This window comes from Poecilia mexicana, unplaced genomic scaffold (genome assembly GCF_051168715.1).
Source record: "Poecilia mexicana isolate PSO_F unplaced genomic scaffold, ASM5116871v1 scaffold_4, whole genome shotgun sequence".
Classification (NCBI taxonomy): domain Eukaryota; kingdom Metazoa; phylum Chordata; class Actinopteri; order Cyprinodontiformes; family Poeciliidae; genus Poecilia; species Poecilia mexicana.
The window spans coordinates 10,184,219-10,199,171 of record NW_028263373.1 but is presented as its reverse complement, the minus strand read 5'-3'; the positions used below and the strand labels follow the sequence as shown (position 1 = coordinate 10,199,171).

Here is a 14,953-nt window from a genome sequence, read left to right as displayed (position 1 = left end):
GGTGGCCATGCTTACTAGCCTGAGCTTCATGACAGGCTCTGCTGTGGAGGAGGAGCTAGCGCTTAGCAGAGAGCAGGGGGAGAGTGTGAGCAGTGCATGGACAAATATGATTGATAATTTAATTAATAAAGTATTTAATTTAAAAAAAAAAACATCACAAAAACCTTCTCATGGCCCTCCAAAACACACAAAAATAATTAAGTAAATTCTGACTTTTTGGTAGTAAGATACATATTTTATTAACTATATATTTTTATTCCCAATTTTAACAAATTAACAATTCATTTAGGTAACAACTTGACTTGGGTCATAAAATAACTAATGACACTATAATTTTATTTAATTTTTTCTAATAAAATAAACATTTTAATTACATAATTTTTCAAGAAGTTCAACTGAGTAAAGTAACACATTAACGCAGCAATTACATCATCATTTATTCATTGCGCTTTTGGTCCTCTATGTGCAACAGGGTTGTGTGAAATAATTAGAAGTTAGATTAGATTTAGTTTTTTTTTTTGTTATAGATTTTACTGATTACATTTTTAATTCCTGACATTCAGCTAATTAGCTGTTTTCATTCCCAGTTTTGACTAATTAAAACATTAATGATTTCACTCAGTATTTATAATAGAATTGTGCTCCATACAAAATTAGCTGATTGAGTTTATTTGAATCAACGTTTCTGTTGAAAAAAAAACCCTGATTCATTTGTCTGTAAAAATATGTATATATACATTGACAGTAAAAAGACAGATGGATTTCACAAGACAGTCTTTAAAAAAGTGTGATGGGAAAAAAAAAACCAACCTCTATTTATTCTTCTTCTGCATTTGAGTTGACGTCACCGAAACCACAACAGTCAAGCTGATCAGCTGGTATTTGCAAACAACTTTTGACAGTTTTTGACAGAAAAGTCTGGTTAGCGCCCATCAGCATGACAGTTCAATTCATACTCTTGTTAATAATCTGTAAGATATGAACTCACTTCCTATTACTTCCTATTTCTGTTTATTTCAGCAGCATTTTGACGTAAATCTATAGAAATTCACAGAAAGGCAAGACTATAGTAATATATTTTTTTATTTAGCATTAATTTTTCTGTCTCAGCACTCTTTCATAAGACCATAATGCCACTGTGCATACTGAGAATTTTCCAATTACATGTGTATCATGTTGAGTCAAGTGATTTGATGTGGGCGTCCGCCCACTGTTTATAGAAACGTATGTCGGAAAGAAGCGATTTGCAAGCCTTCAGCCTTGACTCAAACATTCCCATTATTCTGATGTCAAGATGTGCTCGCTGTTATTTCTCAGATTTATGACAGCTTTTTCCACCTACTTGGTTTCAACCATGCCCTCTCCCTAAAGTGTAATTATTCACATTTAAAAGGAATTTTCCAAACAATCTCAAGCAGCAAACTGAGTAAAAGGTTTCACTGAAAAACACAATGAGCTCAAAAAGATTAAGACAACTTAGTTTTCGATCTTTATTGAATCTCATCCTTTCAACTCACTGATCTCTGCTTGTTCCAGAGTCCAGAGAGAGAATCAGTTCTTCCAGCGCCCTCCAGTGGCGGCCTGTGGTTGCGCTTTAACACAGAGAGAGCGGGTTTTGCTCCAATGTGGTCCAGAGAATGTTGTTTCTGTTTGGAGGTCAGTGACTGGGCAAAAAGCACTTTAGTCTTTCAGTCAGTCTACCTGGGCAAATAAATATTTTACATATCTTGTCATATATATATATATATATATATATATATATATATATATATATATAATATGATATAGAAATGATAGGTTTTGTGATCTTTTGTCAGACATAGAACCATAAAAATATATTTATCTTACCAATCTTCCCCCGTAATAATTAGGTTTTTTTATATATATATATTCTAATTAAAGTCTGTGATGAGCCCCAAAATCAAAACATTAAATGTTAAATCACATGTAATCTGCGCTCTCAAATAGAATCAGTTGGTCAATGGATTTACGACTGAGACGACGGAAGTTCAACTGAGTAAAAATGGTCAGAAATGCATAGACAGGAAAAACAAGAGTAGGAAGAAACAGATTGGAAAATACAGTACAGTTACGTACAGTTTCAAGCGATCTGGTCCGAGTCATTAAAAAACAAAAGAACGCACAGACAGAAACTGTTCCAGAAAGTGAGGTAAGACCCATAGTCTCTTAACTCATTATCTACCAAATGACTCCCACAGTTACAGCAAAGGGGCGCTGCCTTTGCAGGTAAAACCTTTCGCAGAGGGGTAAAATAAACCTTTTAAGGCAGCTCCCTCTGTGTGAATGTCCCCTCTCCTCTCCCTACGCTGCGTTAAACCTGCAGTTGAAGAGCAAATATGTGTCTAACGCCTGTCAGAGCTCATCCTTCTCCATCTGCTTGAAAGCCTCCAAGTCTTCCCGCCAATCAGCCAGCAGCTCGTCCACTGACTGGCTGCTGGAGTCCGTGTCGCCTCGAGGCTCTTCCGTCGTCTCGGAGTCTCTCTCCTCTTTGGGCCGAGCCGTTTCCGCCTGTGGATCTACGGCTTTTTCCTCCTCTTCTTTTATGACTTCCGCCGCAGGACTCACCTCCTCCTGAGCAGGAGTAACTTCCTCAGGAGCCGGTTCATCCAACTCCTCCGTGCTCATTTGTGACTGGCTATCGGGTTCAAATGAAGTGGGAGTCGTTGCCTCGGTTTGACAGTCCTCCTCCTCTTCTTGCACATCCGCACCTAGGCAGGAAGCAAGGGTGTGAGATGAGGCGTTTTGCATAAAAATGAGTACAAGTCGCACATACTTTTTCTTTTTTTCTGCCAGTAATCCACACACGCTCCCATTCCAGGTCAAAAATAGAACAGTTTTTATAAAGAGGCTGTCAAACTCGAACAGCATGGTGCTGATCGTGAGTCATGTTTCCTGCAGGATATAGCCTTCCTCACATAGCTGTGTAGCCAAACTGAGAGCCAAATGATAAATGGAAAAAAACAAAACAAAAAAAAAACAAAACAGCACTATGATTTTTTTAACTAAAGCTGGCAGCAGTGTTTGTCCTGATTCTAAAAATACAGCTGATTGTAACTGAGCAGTTTTCACTTTTAAAGAAATAACGACAGCGCAGACGGATACACGCAGGAATCACCAACGCTGGTTTCCAAATCCCACACCGATTTCATTTCACATTTTTATTACACTCAAATATCCAGGCAGCCCATTTGTTGAGGAAGGGAGGAAGAAGGAACAGATGGATGGACGCTTAGGTAAAAGAAATGGATGGATGGACAGACAGATAGATATATGGATGGAAGCTCCTGCTTTCAGGTTATGATCATAACTGATCTGGGTTTGTTCAGCCAGTTTCATATTAATTCTAAACACCTGAAACTGAGATGTGAGTTTATATGGATATATGGATGCAGACGTTCCAGTTTAACTTGAAGAGAAGAGGAACAGACAAAGAAAGTGGGAGAAGAAGAGATCACTTACTGCCCTCAATCAGGCTCCCAGGAAGAGGTTTACCTTTGAATATGGCTGCTGCTCACCAACAGGAGTGAAGGCAGCAAGTAAGGAACAGAAAACAAGTAGAAGGGGGGGAAAAAAGGTAAGGTTACAAGACATAGAGGAAAAAATAATCAGAAAAAGACTTGGATACGAGGTGATGGATCTGCTCCATCATGTCTCATAATAACCGCAGGGGGTTGGGTGCCTTTGAATAATTCCCTAAATCATTTACACCCCGTGTTTTGTTTTACACAGCTAAGCACATAATGAGGCTCGGCTGATGGGGAGAGTGGAGCACAGTGACGTGATCAGACTTGTAATGAGGAATATGTGAAGTTTGGCGCTCGAGGAAAGGAACAATGTCGCACCTCTGTCTCTGGCTTTGTCGCTCAGCAACACCTCCACCTCTCTGTACTCCTTCAGCGCCTCCAGCAGGATGTTCCCCTCCTTATGAAACAGGAAGAGGAGGGGCAGCGTGATGTCGTCCGTGCTGCGGCCGTCTCCGGCCATCTGGAACAGAGGAGCCGTGTCGCTGCTGCTACCCTCGTTGTCATCTGAAAGCAAAAACTCAAGTCAATGAGCCGAACTATATGCTTTTTAAAATTATTTTACTGCACTTATTATAGCACTCTTTTATTAAAAAGGAAATATTGAAAATGTCATAAATATACAAGGAAGTTTAATAAAGCCCTGTTGCTCCCACGAAGCTCTGTTTAAACAATAAGCCATCATGTCGGGTGCAGCGGCCTACCAGACTGGATGTCTTCAAAGCTAATCCAGTTATTGCTCACTAATCTAGTCACAGAGTAGTCAGCATCTGTCTCGGGCAGCTTGCTGTCCGCACTGACCGATGACTATGCCTCCGATGGCGCCGGCCTTCTGGATGTTCCGGGCCTTCTCCGCAAACATGCACTGACCGCGCTGCAGCAAGGCGATGTGGCCCTGGACGTACTCGGCGTTGGTGATCTCGCTGCAGCCGCTGTACGGCTCGGCCACCGTGACGAAGCCCCGAACCTGCATGAAACACGAAAAGAGCTAAGATGCAGCACGCCATGTCAAATAAAAGTACAACTCCATCTCTAAGTGTTACATATTCTGCACAAGCAAAACCACAAACTTCATGTCATGTATGAGAATTTTATGATACGGAGTAATAATTGAAGTGTGGTGTGCATTATATTGTCGCAGCATTGCATTTCCTTGTACTTGTATCATTTTCCTTTCACTTTAAAGTTAATGCACTAATTTGTGTTGGTCCTTATTTTAAGTAAAAGAAACAACATATCTATCTATCTATCTAGTTATTTATTCATCCCTCCTTCTCTTTCTCTCTCTATATAAATACATATAAAAGTAATTGATTATTTTATAGACTATTCTGACAGCTAACTGATTTATTGCATTTAAAGAATTGCCACATTCTGCAAAAATAATTAAGCCTTTTTATTCAATGATAGAAATATATTAGATACAGTTAAACAAATACTTCATCTCAGTTTTTAAATGAAAAAAATAAACATTTTGTTACCTAAAATATATGAATTGGTTGATGCTTAGTTGCTTATGGTAAAGTACATTGACTTCTGTGTGAAGGTGTAGACTATGTAAGATTTATGTTTCATCAAACTACTCCTTTTCATCAGTTTTGGCTTAATTACTGCTCAGAATATGTTGGGGGTTTTTTTTCCCCCCCAACTAATGGAAAATAACACAAAAGTAAACTAAACAGGGAAATGTTTATTTACACCTTTGGCAGACAGAAAAACTTACCCCTGTGGAACTTTTGGAGAGGTCGGTGCCAAACTGCGCCGGTCCCGCAGTCAGCACCACTCTACCAAAGAACGGATGGGAGACGATCTGGATGGCTCTGGGAGGCAGCTGCTCCTTCTGCTGCTGGCTCGACAGCTCCATCATCTCCTGCATGAAACGCACCCCGTCCTCTGCTGCCACCGCGCTCACAGCCTAGGTGTAGGTGCGCACAGAGTGGGAGAGGAGACAGCCGTCGTTAAAGGATTCAGCCGGAAAGACACCGAAAATAACAGAGGTGTGATACAATTCTATCTGCCAGGAATAAACGGATAAACTGTATGCTAGTTTTAATGGGAATCAGCTGTGTATCTGCTGCGTCGTCCTGCTGCGGCGTTAACCTGTGTAGCATGCTGGACCAGCTGCACCCTGCCATCTTTCAGGTGGATGAGACTGACTCCCATCCGTCGAAGCAGCTCCAGATGTTCAGGGTTGTTCGCCATAAAGTCCTGAGCCCTCAGGGGAGGACGGCCCATTCCAGGTTCCCTAAAAGGGCAGTAAATGATAAAATGCATACTTACTTGTACATTACGAGGCCTGAAACAATAACAAGTACTGCCGGATAATAAATTGTCCCAGAAATTGTTGCAATAAACGATTGTATTGTCACTTTGAGACCATTTTCAACTAATAATAATAATAATAATAATAATAATAATAATAATAATAATAATGGCTTATTAATGCAAGCATATCCACTTAAAGATAAGAACAAAACTTTAATTTCTAAAGAAATTTTACACTGGAACTAGAAGATCTTTTAAATGTCCAAAAACAAACAAAGAAAACAACCAAAGTGACAATAATTAAAGTGGATTATAAAGTCTCTGTAACCAAAGTTGTACTTCAAAAAATAATCATTAAGCTTAGGTGGGGAAAACAGGAAAAAATGGCAGATAGTGCAAACTAACCACATCGTACTGGATGCCCAGTATTAGCAGTGTGTCTGAAAGTGCCGGCTTTTCAACAACACTAAAGTGGGACATCTCTTAGACGACTGCTGTCCAATTTTCATTTTTAATTTATCATGCAATTAATTTATTTAGTCCTTATTGTGACAGGCTTCTTATGGGAAACATTAATACAATTATAACCGGAGCAGAAAACAAGCGATGCAGCTGACACAGTTACCCAATGCGCGCAGGGCCAGGAGCCGGTTCAACCTGTACGTCTGCATACCTGTACGGGGCAGGACGGGGACAGCTCTTGTCGACGGCACTTCGAATCGGTTCTCTCAGGCTGCGAGGAAAGGCAGGGTCGGGAAACAGGAGCCGGGTGTTGGGACACGTCCAGTCAAAGTTGGAGTCGTCCAGCTCCTCATCGGACTGAAACGTCCACAAAGGTTTTTGCCGTTATTGGAAGCGAAACGGTGCTTCCGTCAAATTTTTTTTCTTTTTACATATTCTTTAGGTTACCGTTTTGTTTGAGGGAATGGACGAGGCGTTAGGGGCTGTAGAGAGAGACAGAGGCAGTAAGTGAGCCTCGGTTGTGAAGACGTAGTCCTCCACATCAAAGGGAATGTCTTCTGCCTCAGCAAACAGCAGGAAGAGGTATTTAAACATCTCGGCAAGGAAAAACGAGTCCATTCTGAAAAGAAACGAACGGGGTGTGAAGCATAAAGCAGGATTTAGTTCCTTTAGCTACAATTTGCTTGCAGCATAATAGCCACAATTGGATAAGTATTGTCATACATATAATAGATATCTAAATATTGCAACCACTTCTATTCAGTTTATTTTCATTGCAAAAAAAAAAAAAAAAAAAGTGAATCTGTTTGGACTTACCGGTCTTCGTGGCTCCCGGTGCGCACATCCTTCATAGCAGCAAAACCGCAAGGAACCCGAGCAAAGCGGTTGAGGTTGTCCAGGATGGTGCGTCCTGCCTCCAGGTAGTAAGGGTCTCCTGTGGCCTGGTGGAAATGGGAGGAAGCAGGTCGGGAAAAAGTCAGTACATCAGCTGTGGAAGCAGCTCCAGTCGAGCGCAGTCTTAGGAAAAAATGATTTCTTTGCTGCTTGAGGTGGAGTAAATCACAAAAGTGATGCATGGTAATGGATATTTCCCTCTTGTGCCAGGGCAGCGAAAACACAGCGTTAAGGCAATCGTTTGGTAAATTACCTTATAAAGGAAGTAGGTGCTCTCTGCGAATTCAGGCCTCAGGGGATGCTGAGCCCAGTGCACCCTGAAGTCAGTAGTGAAGGCCTGAGGACGGACAGAGGAGGGCGCAGCGGTCAGCATGTTAAAGAGAATGAGGCCAGCAGATGAAGCTGCAACATACACTCATATAGTTGGATGGTCATGTCTCGATAGACCTGCAGTTCAGTCATATTCTTTGCATTTTAAGAAGATGAATTAAACAGATCTCTGTTAGATATTGAAAGCTTGGGATATTGCTTCATAACCTAACCTTGTTTTAAACTTCCCCACATGGTTATCTCTGACCTGCAGTAATGGGAATAACAGCGTTAAACTGTACGAGTTTCCTGTTTGTAATTCTGTTTAGTGTCTATTTATTGAATCATATATACAACTTTTTGATAAACATGTGAATTTATATCCTAACATCTCATTAAGAGGGGTTTATTTACACCAATTTAGCATACAGAAGAATATGCTCAGAGAAACATGGCAGTCGCAGCATCATACTGTGAGGACAACGAATTGTTTCTTTTCCCTTCACAATTTTGTACTTAAATCCTAAAAGAAATACACAGAGGTTTATGGGCTTTATATGATGAAATGTGCCTGAAGGTCAGTGTGTGCAAGACACTGTTCCTCGCCTGCTCGCCTATCCAGCGGATGATCAGCGGAGGTTTATTTTAGAGTTGGGTTTCTGGCTTTCTAAATGGGCTCGTGCAATAAGAGCTGCTTTCCTCAACAGCACAGCCTGTGCAGGCCACAAGTGATAATTTGATTCTTTCTTTTGTGGCAGAATTCGAAACCAGCACGCAGGGTCTGACAGAGTGAAGCAGATTACCTCTGGGAGGAAGTTGTGTTTTTTGGTGACTTGGTACAACATCTCGTGAGTCTCGATCGCAGGGCGGATATCTCCCTTCAACACCTGAAACACACGCAACGTATATTCATGTCAACGAAACGCCAAAATGACTCGACAGGCGACCTGATCCATTCGGCAGAACGGGTTCTAGTCGGACCTGAAGTCCCGGGAAGAAGGCCAGCAGAGAGTCCATCCAGGTGCGAGCAGGAAGCAGGGGTTTGTGGATGTGGACGTCCAGCAGCAGAGGAGGCTGGCTGATATACTTCATAATGGATGCATAGTGCTACATGGGAGGTGTGAAGGAGAAATGGAATATAGAAGAGGACACTTTTAGATGCATGGAGTATGAAGATGAACATTCACAGAATAAAGAGCTTAACGCCCTTAAAATTGTGACGTTAAGCCTTCCTAGCTTCATTAAATATTTCATGCTAAGTAAGAACCAATCAATAAAAAATGTATTATTCACTAAGAGCTTAATGCTGGAAAACCAATATGGTTTGATAGGGCGTGACAAAAGTCTGTCTACAGGTTTACTTTGAATCAAATTTTCCAATCAGGTTCCTGAAAAATAATACAGAAGAGGGAAAACTCTCACATCAGACCACTGAAGCTCTTCTAACAGCGGATAAATGGATGTGTTCATGAACCTTCGCATCACTCATTATACAAAACAGATCGATAGATTATGTCTGGGACCTTAAAAGCATGGCGAGGAAAATTATTTAGGACCTGAGAGAGAAGCTTAAAAGCATAGCATTGCGTTAGCATGTGTGGGATGCTCTTATGACAAATGTTCTGAAGACAGAGGAGGAATCGATTTACTCAACGCTGTGTGTGTGTGTGTGTGCCCTCACGATATTAAAACGCTGCAGAAACAGGTCGTCTCCCAGGAGGATGTAGGCCTTTAGCAGGTATTCATAGTACGAGTCTATTCCGGCTCCGACTCCGCTGTCTGCAAGCGGCAAGAGAAAGGCAGCTTTCAACGGGATTTTCAATGCAAGGTACAAAAACGTTTGAGCTCATCCGACCTTTAACTTTCTCAAAGCAACTCAAATTTTTACTCTGCTTTTTAATTGACCAGAAAGCTACACCTTTCCTCTATGACCAGTCTGCAACTCGGACTCCCATCCACACACTCTGCATCATCTCACCTCTTCTGACCCACTCTCCTGAGTGGATGTTGATGGTGGTTCCCACCAGGTTGCTGTTTCTCTGCCTCTTCTCCCACAGAAAGTCCAGCGCCCTCCGAGCATGGTCCTGTCAGCGCGTGAAGAATAAGTTACTATAAATCCAAAATCTACAGTAGCTCTCTGCTGTGAATGAATTACTGACTGACTCTGTGCTTGTTCAGCAGTTTACTGCCGCACCAAGGAAATTAATCAGTCTACGGCTGAAGCGACAAAACAGTCTACCTTGCAAGTAATGATTATTTTAGTAATTTATTATTATGTTGATTATTCCGACGATTAATCAGATTTAAAAAATTGGCACATTCAGCAGATATTTATTTTTAACCATCATACAGTAGTAGAAATACAATAAAAGATGCAAATACATGAATAATTCAATTCCTTTTTTTAATAAAAGGAACATTTTATTGAAAAAAAAAATGCAATACCGTAGTATTGCTTCAGTATATGCTTGATGATTTGGAGCAGAAGAAAATCATCTGCAGATGAAAGAATATTGTACAGTATTGTTTTATTTACTACTCTGACTATGTTGTTCCTTCAGTAAATTCCCTTTTTTACTCTGTGTATTCCAGTATAATAGATCACTAAATTAGTTGACGAACATTTCAATAATTAATTCAACACGATTTATCTGATTAATAGTTTCAGCTCTAGTTACAATCACAAACTTCAAAGTATTTCATTTAGATCTGATATAACCAACCATCACAAGGTAGTACATAACTGTTAAGTAAAGGAATAACTGAAGCAAGGTTTTCATTTTTTATGACTATAGTCAGAACGGTGGAACTTCTCAAACATTTGTTTTCAACCCCCTTCTTCTGATACTCCTAAATTAAATCCACAGCAGCTATAATCATGTGCTCTGCTTGCAACAAGTCACGTTGGTCCAAGCCAACAGGCATTTTGGTGGCAGTTCAAAAAAGACAGAAGACAAGGTGCTGCTTGAGTGTTATTAGTAACACCTGCAGTATTTGTTTTTCCAACTGCACTACCTCAAGTCAAATATTTGCTGTGAAAAATACATCTGCACTTAAGCAAACAACTGCACCAAGGCAGTCAGGAGCTCCTAGAGTTTTTTTTTATTATTATTTCTGACCAGGCGCTTGTGTGCTTTTATTAATTTGTTTCATAAAAGTTACTAGGGTTTTTTGTTTTTGTTTTTTTGCTTTACTCTGAATTATGTAAGCTCCAATATTTTGTTCATTCTTTAACAGTTTTGCAAGTAAAACCTAAAACTTCAGAACATCTATCTTATACAACCAAATCTAGAACTTACGTTAATATGTACTGCTACATAATACAGGTCATTTTGTTCAGCAGCTGCCAATTTTCAGATTTCAGATTTACGAAGGCACATTTCCTAATTATTGGGTGTAATTAGAGTGAAAATAAGTAAAATCTGGCTAAAACTGTATTAAGTTTCAACAGATAGCTTATTTCCGTCTTATTTCATAATCTCCTGCGAACGTGACATTATAGAAGCTGCGTTGCATAAAGGGTGCAGCTGTTCAGTGCTGCCTGTGCAAATATCTATTCCGCAGGTCATAAACTTGTGTATCCATTACCATCAAAAAAACAACATTACATAAGGTAATTTAGTGTGTTTTATTAATTAGACCAGTTTTTTACTCAAATTAGTGTTTACTTATAAGCGGGTTTGTGGGGATTTTATGGGTTGGATATCATGCGTGACATTTTCATGAATATTAATTTGTACCTCAAACACAGGGTCCCCAGTGAAGCGGCTTAAGGCAGCAAACTCCAGGATCATGGTGCCCGCGCACGCCGTGCAGGTGTCTGTTTCCGTACCGGTTCTCGTCTCTGGACCCCTGACGCCATGTTTCAAGTTTATCTTGTAATAAAAAAACAAAAAACAAAAATAATAATGATTAAAAAAAGGTTTACAAGACTCCACACAGAAGCAAGTCGAGCGTGAAAATGTGTTTAGAGATAAGACAGCTGTAGCCGGTGAAGCAAAGTGGAAAATGCAAATAAGTTTGGAACTGAGACAGATCTCCATGCAAATGTAGATAAATTAATGAATTACCAACGACTTCCAACACAGATTATCGTTTCTGCTTTATGGAGCTATTATCACGCTGTAATGAACACTGCAAAATTCTCCCCACATGAAATTGAATGACAGTGAATCTCACCCTGGGATAAGGCAGGCCGCTGCTGGTGTTAAAGGCTGGCAGTAGTCGCAGTCCCAAGTCTTTGGCCATATGCAGGAGTTCGTCTTGGTACCACTGCATGTTCTGCCCTCCGTCCTTCAGCATCACGGCCATAGAATGACCACCGAGAAGACCCCTGTGGGACCACAGTTAAAAAATCAGTGCAATAGAAGCCGCTGCCTCTTCTGTTTTGTATTTGACATCCACTGTTTTAAACACTCAGCACACATTAAATAATGCAAGATAACTTCTTTTTTTTTTAATATGCATAGGCAGACCAATCGAATCTCACCCAAGGACTCGAATGTTGGTTTCAAAGACCGACACCACAATGTCATTGTCCAGCCGCACATCAGACAGGACTCTCCTCACGGCGGCTTCAAACTCCGTCGTCTTGTTCAGAAGCTGCAGAAATAACCCAAAAATCATCCTTAGTTACAGACCTTAAGATAGTATGAAGTTTAGTTTAAAAAATTCAGAGAAACTAGGAGGATTCTGCTGAATTTGTAGTTTATGATTGCTTTGATCAATTTTGTTACATGTAAAATTCCACGATTATTAAGAAGTGGTTTATTTTGAAAATTATTTCCTTTTAACTAGACTTTTAGGATTGTATAAAAAAAATGAATACTGGGTTTTGCCCACTTCTTATATTTACTTAATTTTATAATCAGTATTTTGGGATGTTTTTTTTTTTTTTTTTTATAGAATTATTGCTCAGTTACTCCATTCTAATAAGTTTTTGTTGAAATTTCACAGTAGCTATTCTTCTGGAAAAAAAAAAAACCCTGCAATACTCAAATAATTTTCCAATTAATTTGCTAAATTTTTATCATGTAAGCTTACCAAATATTAACAACATAAACAATACTCACCACCAAAGTATCCAAGGTGTCTATAAGCGTCAAAGAAAATCTGGCAGATAAACCAACAAATAAAGTTAATGAGTGCTTTTGTTCAAATAGCAAATAAAGAGTTTAGATTTTATTTTATTACTGAGTTTTACAGTATGTGTTGCAATGACAATTAAAAAAGTTATTTGAATTTCATGACCTTGTTGCCATATATCTAAAAATAAAATCAACTCTTTATTAAAAATGACGCTTCACTACAATAGTGACATCTAGTAGAGCAACTGAACTGCCAACTATTTCAATGTATTTATTTATTTTTATGTAGTTTTTTTTTTTAACGAAGAAAACAAGTTTGTGCATACAAACCCATGAACAAAATAACAAGCTGCCAAGCTTCACAAGACAGTTTGAAATTAAATCGTATTTTGAAACGTAAACCCAACCTTTAACGATGATCTCAAGGAAGCAGAGTGAAAATTGCTTAAAAAAAAATAAGAATTCCCATCATGCTGTTAGTTTCAGGGTTTTGCAAGCGTCAACACTGAAGTGTTTATCATTATTATTATCAAAGCATGACTAATTCATTTAGCGCTATTTTTTTCCATGATAAAATAAAACAACAAAGTAATAGCTCATCTCTGTGTCACACTTATCATTGCAATCTAGCCAAAACACAAAAATAACACATGTAGAAGCTAAAACACATAGAAACAGACATTATAATCTTAGTTTCAGATCTGAATCTTAGGTGATGTGGCAGAATCTTTCTTCATTTTTCTGTGCTTCACACAGACTTCCTCATCATCTCATGTTTATCCAAACGCTCAAATGCAAATTAAACTCTTCTTTAGGAAACCTAAAACCTTATTATATCACATCAGTTCTGCATTTCACTCCCACATTACTGCTCTTTTTATATTAAATAATTTTTCTGACTGTACTTTTCCAAATAAGATGCGGTGCTTTTCTTAATCAGTTAAACTATGCCATTAATGTGTTATATATACATAAAAAAGCCAAGTGTATAAAGATTCAATCCAAATTTGCAGTTTGCTCTCTCACATCTGCAAGCAAACAAGCTGGACCCTGTGGGACCATATCGGCATCACTGTTTCCATTAAAACAAGGAAGGCCGAGGGGTGGCAAGGCAGAATGCTACCTACTTCCCAAGTGCATCATCCACATCTCCTCGACTGGGTTCAAGGCCACGTACTCTCCCTCTGCAAGTCAGAGGCATCAGCTCGTCTGCTGGGTATGCATGGTCCTAGAATAAACACAAACATTCCTTGAACTCCATCCCACGAACTTCATACTTCGCTGTTTTTGAAAGGTGGTAATAAAGTAGGACCAAAACTTACCATGTAATTCTGATATGCATGGTCAAACATCTCTACCACTTGGTTCCTTTGGTAAAACCACAACAATTAGCGAAATTCTGCAGGATTAAACAGTTTTATTTTAATCATACATCAATAAGTGTTCCTGTGTAACTTACCTAAACTTTTGTTTTTCTTCCCGCGACATAGCCTCTCCATAAGACCATAATGCCCCGAAGAGCATCAACAGGCACAAAACAGGCGGCATGTTGTGATGTGTTGAGATGATCGCAGCAATGTGCACTCAGCTGCAGTTTATGTTAAATATTTAGTCATTACCGCTGCTCTAATCCAAATGGACACCATGGCACCCTTCAAGCACATTTAGGTCCAATCATGTCTTCGTGAATTTGAGCTACCGACAACTAAGTGCAATCAGAAGGTTGGGAGGAATGTTGTTTCTACAAAGTATTAAAGAAGAGAGGCGGAGCAGTGCAAACAGTTTCAGGTCCTGTTTAACTTTCCAAGCTGCCACCTGAACCCATGCGACAAGTAAGAGACCGACTTTCATACAACGCATTCAAGCAAACCCACTCAGTTAAATGAAGCCAAATATGACACTGACAACCACGGTTCAGTATACAAAAAAATAATCTAATCTCTTAGTAATTTAGGCCAACGATAAAAACATAAATGCGTACCGCCTTGTTTTAAGCTTCACTTATACCAAATAAGATTAATCAAATAATTCAAAAACCATACCAAATGACACCAAGGAGTCCTATTAGTACAAGTTCCCATTGTCAGCGAGTTAGCATTTAAAGAAACAAGTTAATTATTTCCTCCGCTTGACAGTATTTCGTCTTTCGTCAGCAGCCGAGCACTTGTCAGAGCTTAATTAGCTAGCTATGCTAATAAAGAACCCTAGTAATGGCAAGAGCTTTATCTGGAATACTAAACATATTGAAAATAAGCGTCCACATTGTTAAACTGTGAAGCTGGCCCGTGTCGTTTGGAATATAAAGTGAGTAAATGCACCGAGTACAAGGATTCCGCTCAGAAACTAGCCGTCTTCCTAACCGGATACTACTCCGAAAGAAACGTCAACAACATC

The 14,953-nt window shown here is 39.5% G+C and overlaps 1 protein-coding gene and 1 long non-coding RNA gene across 2 annotated transcripts; one reads left to right on the top strand and one right to left on the bottom strand.

The window, feature by feature from the left end:
* Positions 1-504: 504 nt before the first annotated feature.
* On the bottom strand, positions 505-14,941 carry edem3 (ER degradation enhancer, mannosidase alpha-like 3). The gene is made up of 20 exons (XM_015009104.2): positions 14,019-14,941; positions 13,882-13,927; positions 13,687-13,787; positions 12,545-12,584; positions 11,962-12,074; positions 11,652-11,805; positions 11,213-11,347; positions 9,451-9,556; positions 9,154-9,251; positions 8,454-8,579; positions 8,276-8,359; positions 7,417-7,500; positions 7,086-7,210; positions 6,717-6,888; positions 6,481-6,626; positions 5,643-5,787; positions 5,266-5,457; positions 4,344-4,509; positions 3,864-4,049; positions 505-2,729 (listed from the first exon to the last, which is right to left on the bottom strand). Exons 1-20 carry the CDS (start codon positions 14,105-14,107, stop codon positions 2,374-2,376), a joined length of 2,664 nt encoding a protein of 887 aa, XP_014864590.1. The 5' UTR covers positions 14,108-14,941; the 3' UTR covers positions 505-2,373.
* LOC148159929 (uncharacterized) lies at positions 9,191-9,760 on the top strand. Its single transcript, XR_015762669.1, has 2 exons — positions 9,191-9,300; positions 9,381-9,760. It is a non-coding gene; the product is annotated as an uncharacterized LOC148159929 (long non-coding RNA).
* Positions 14,942-14,953: the final 12 nt, after the last annotated feature.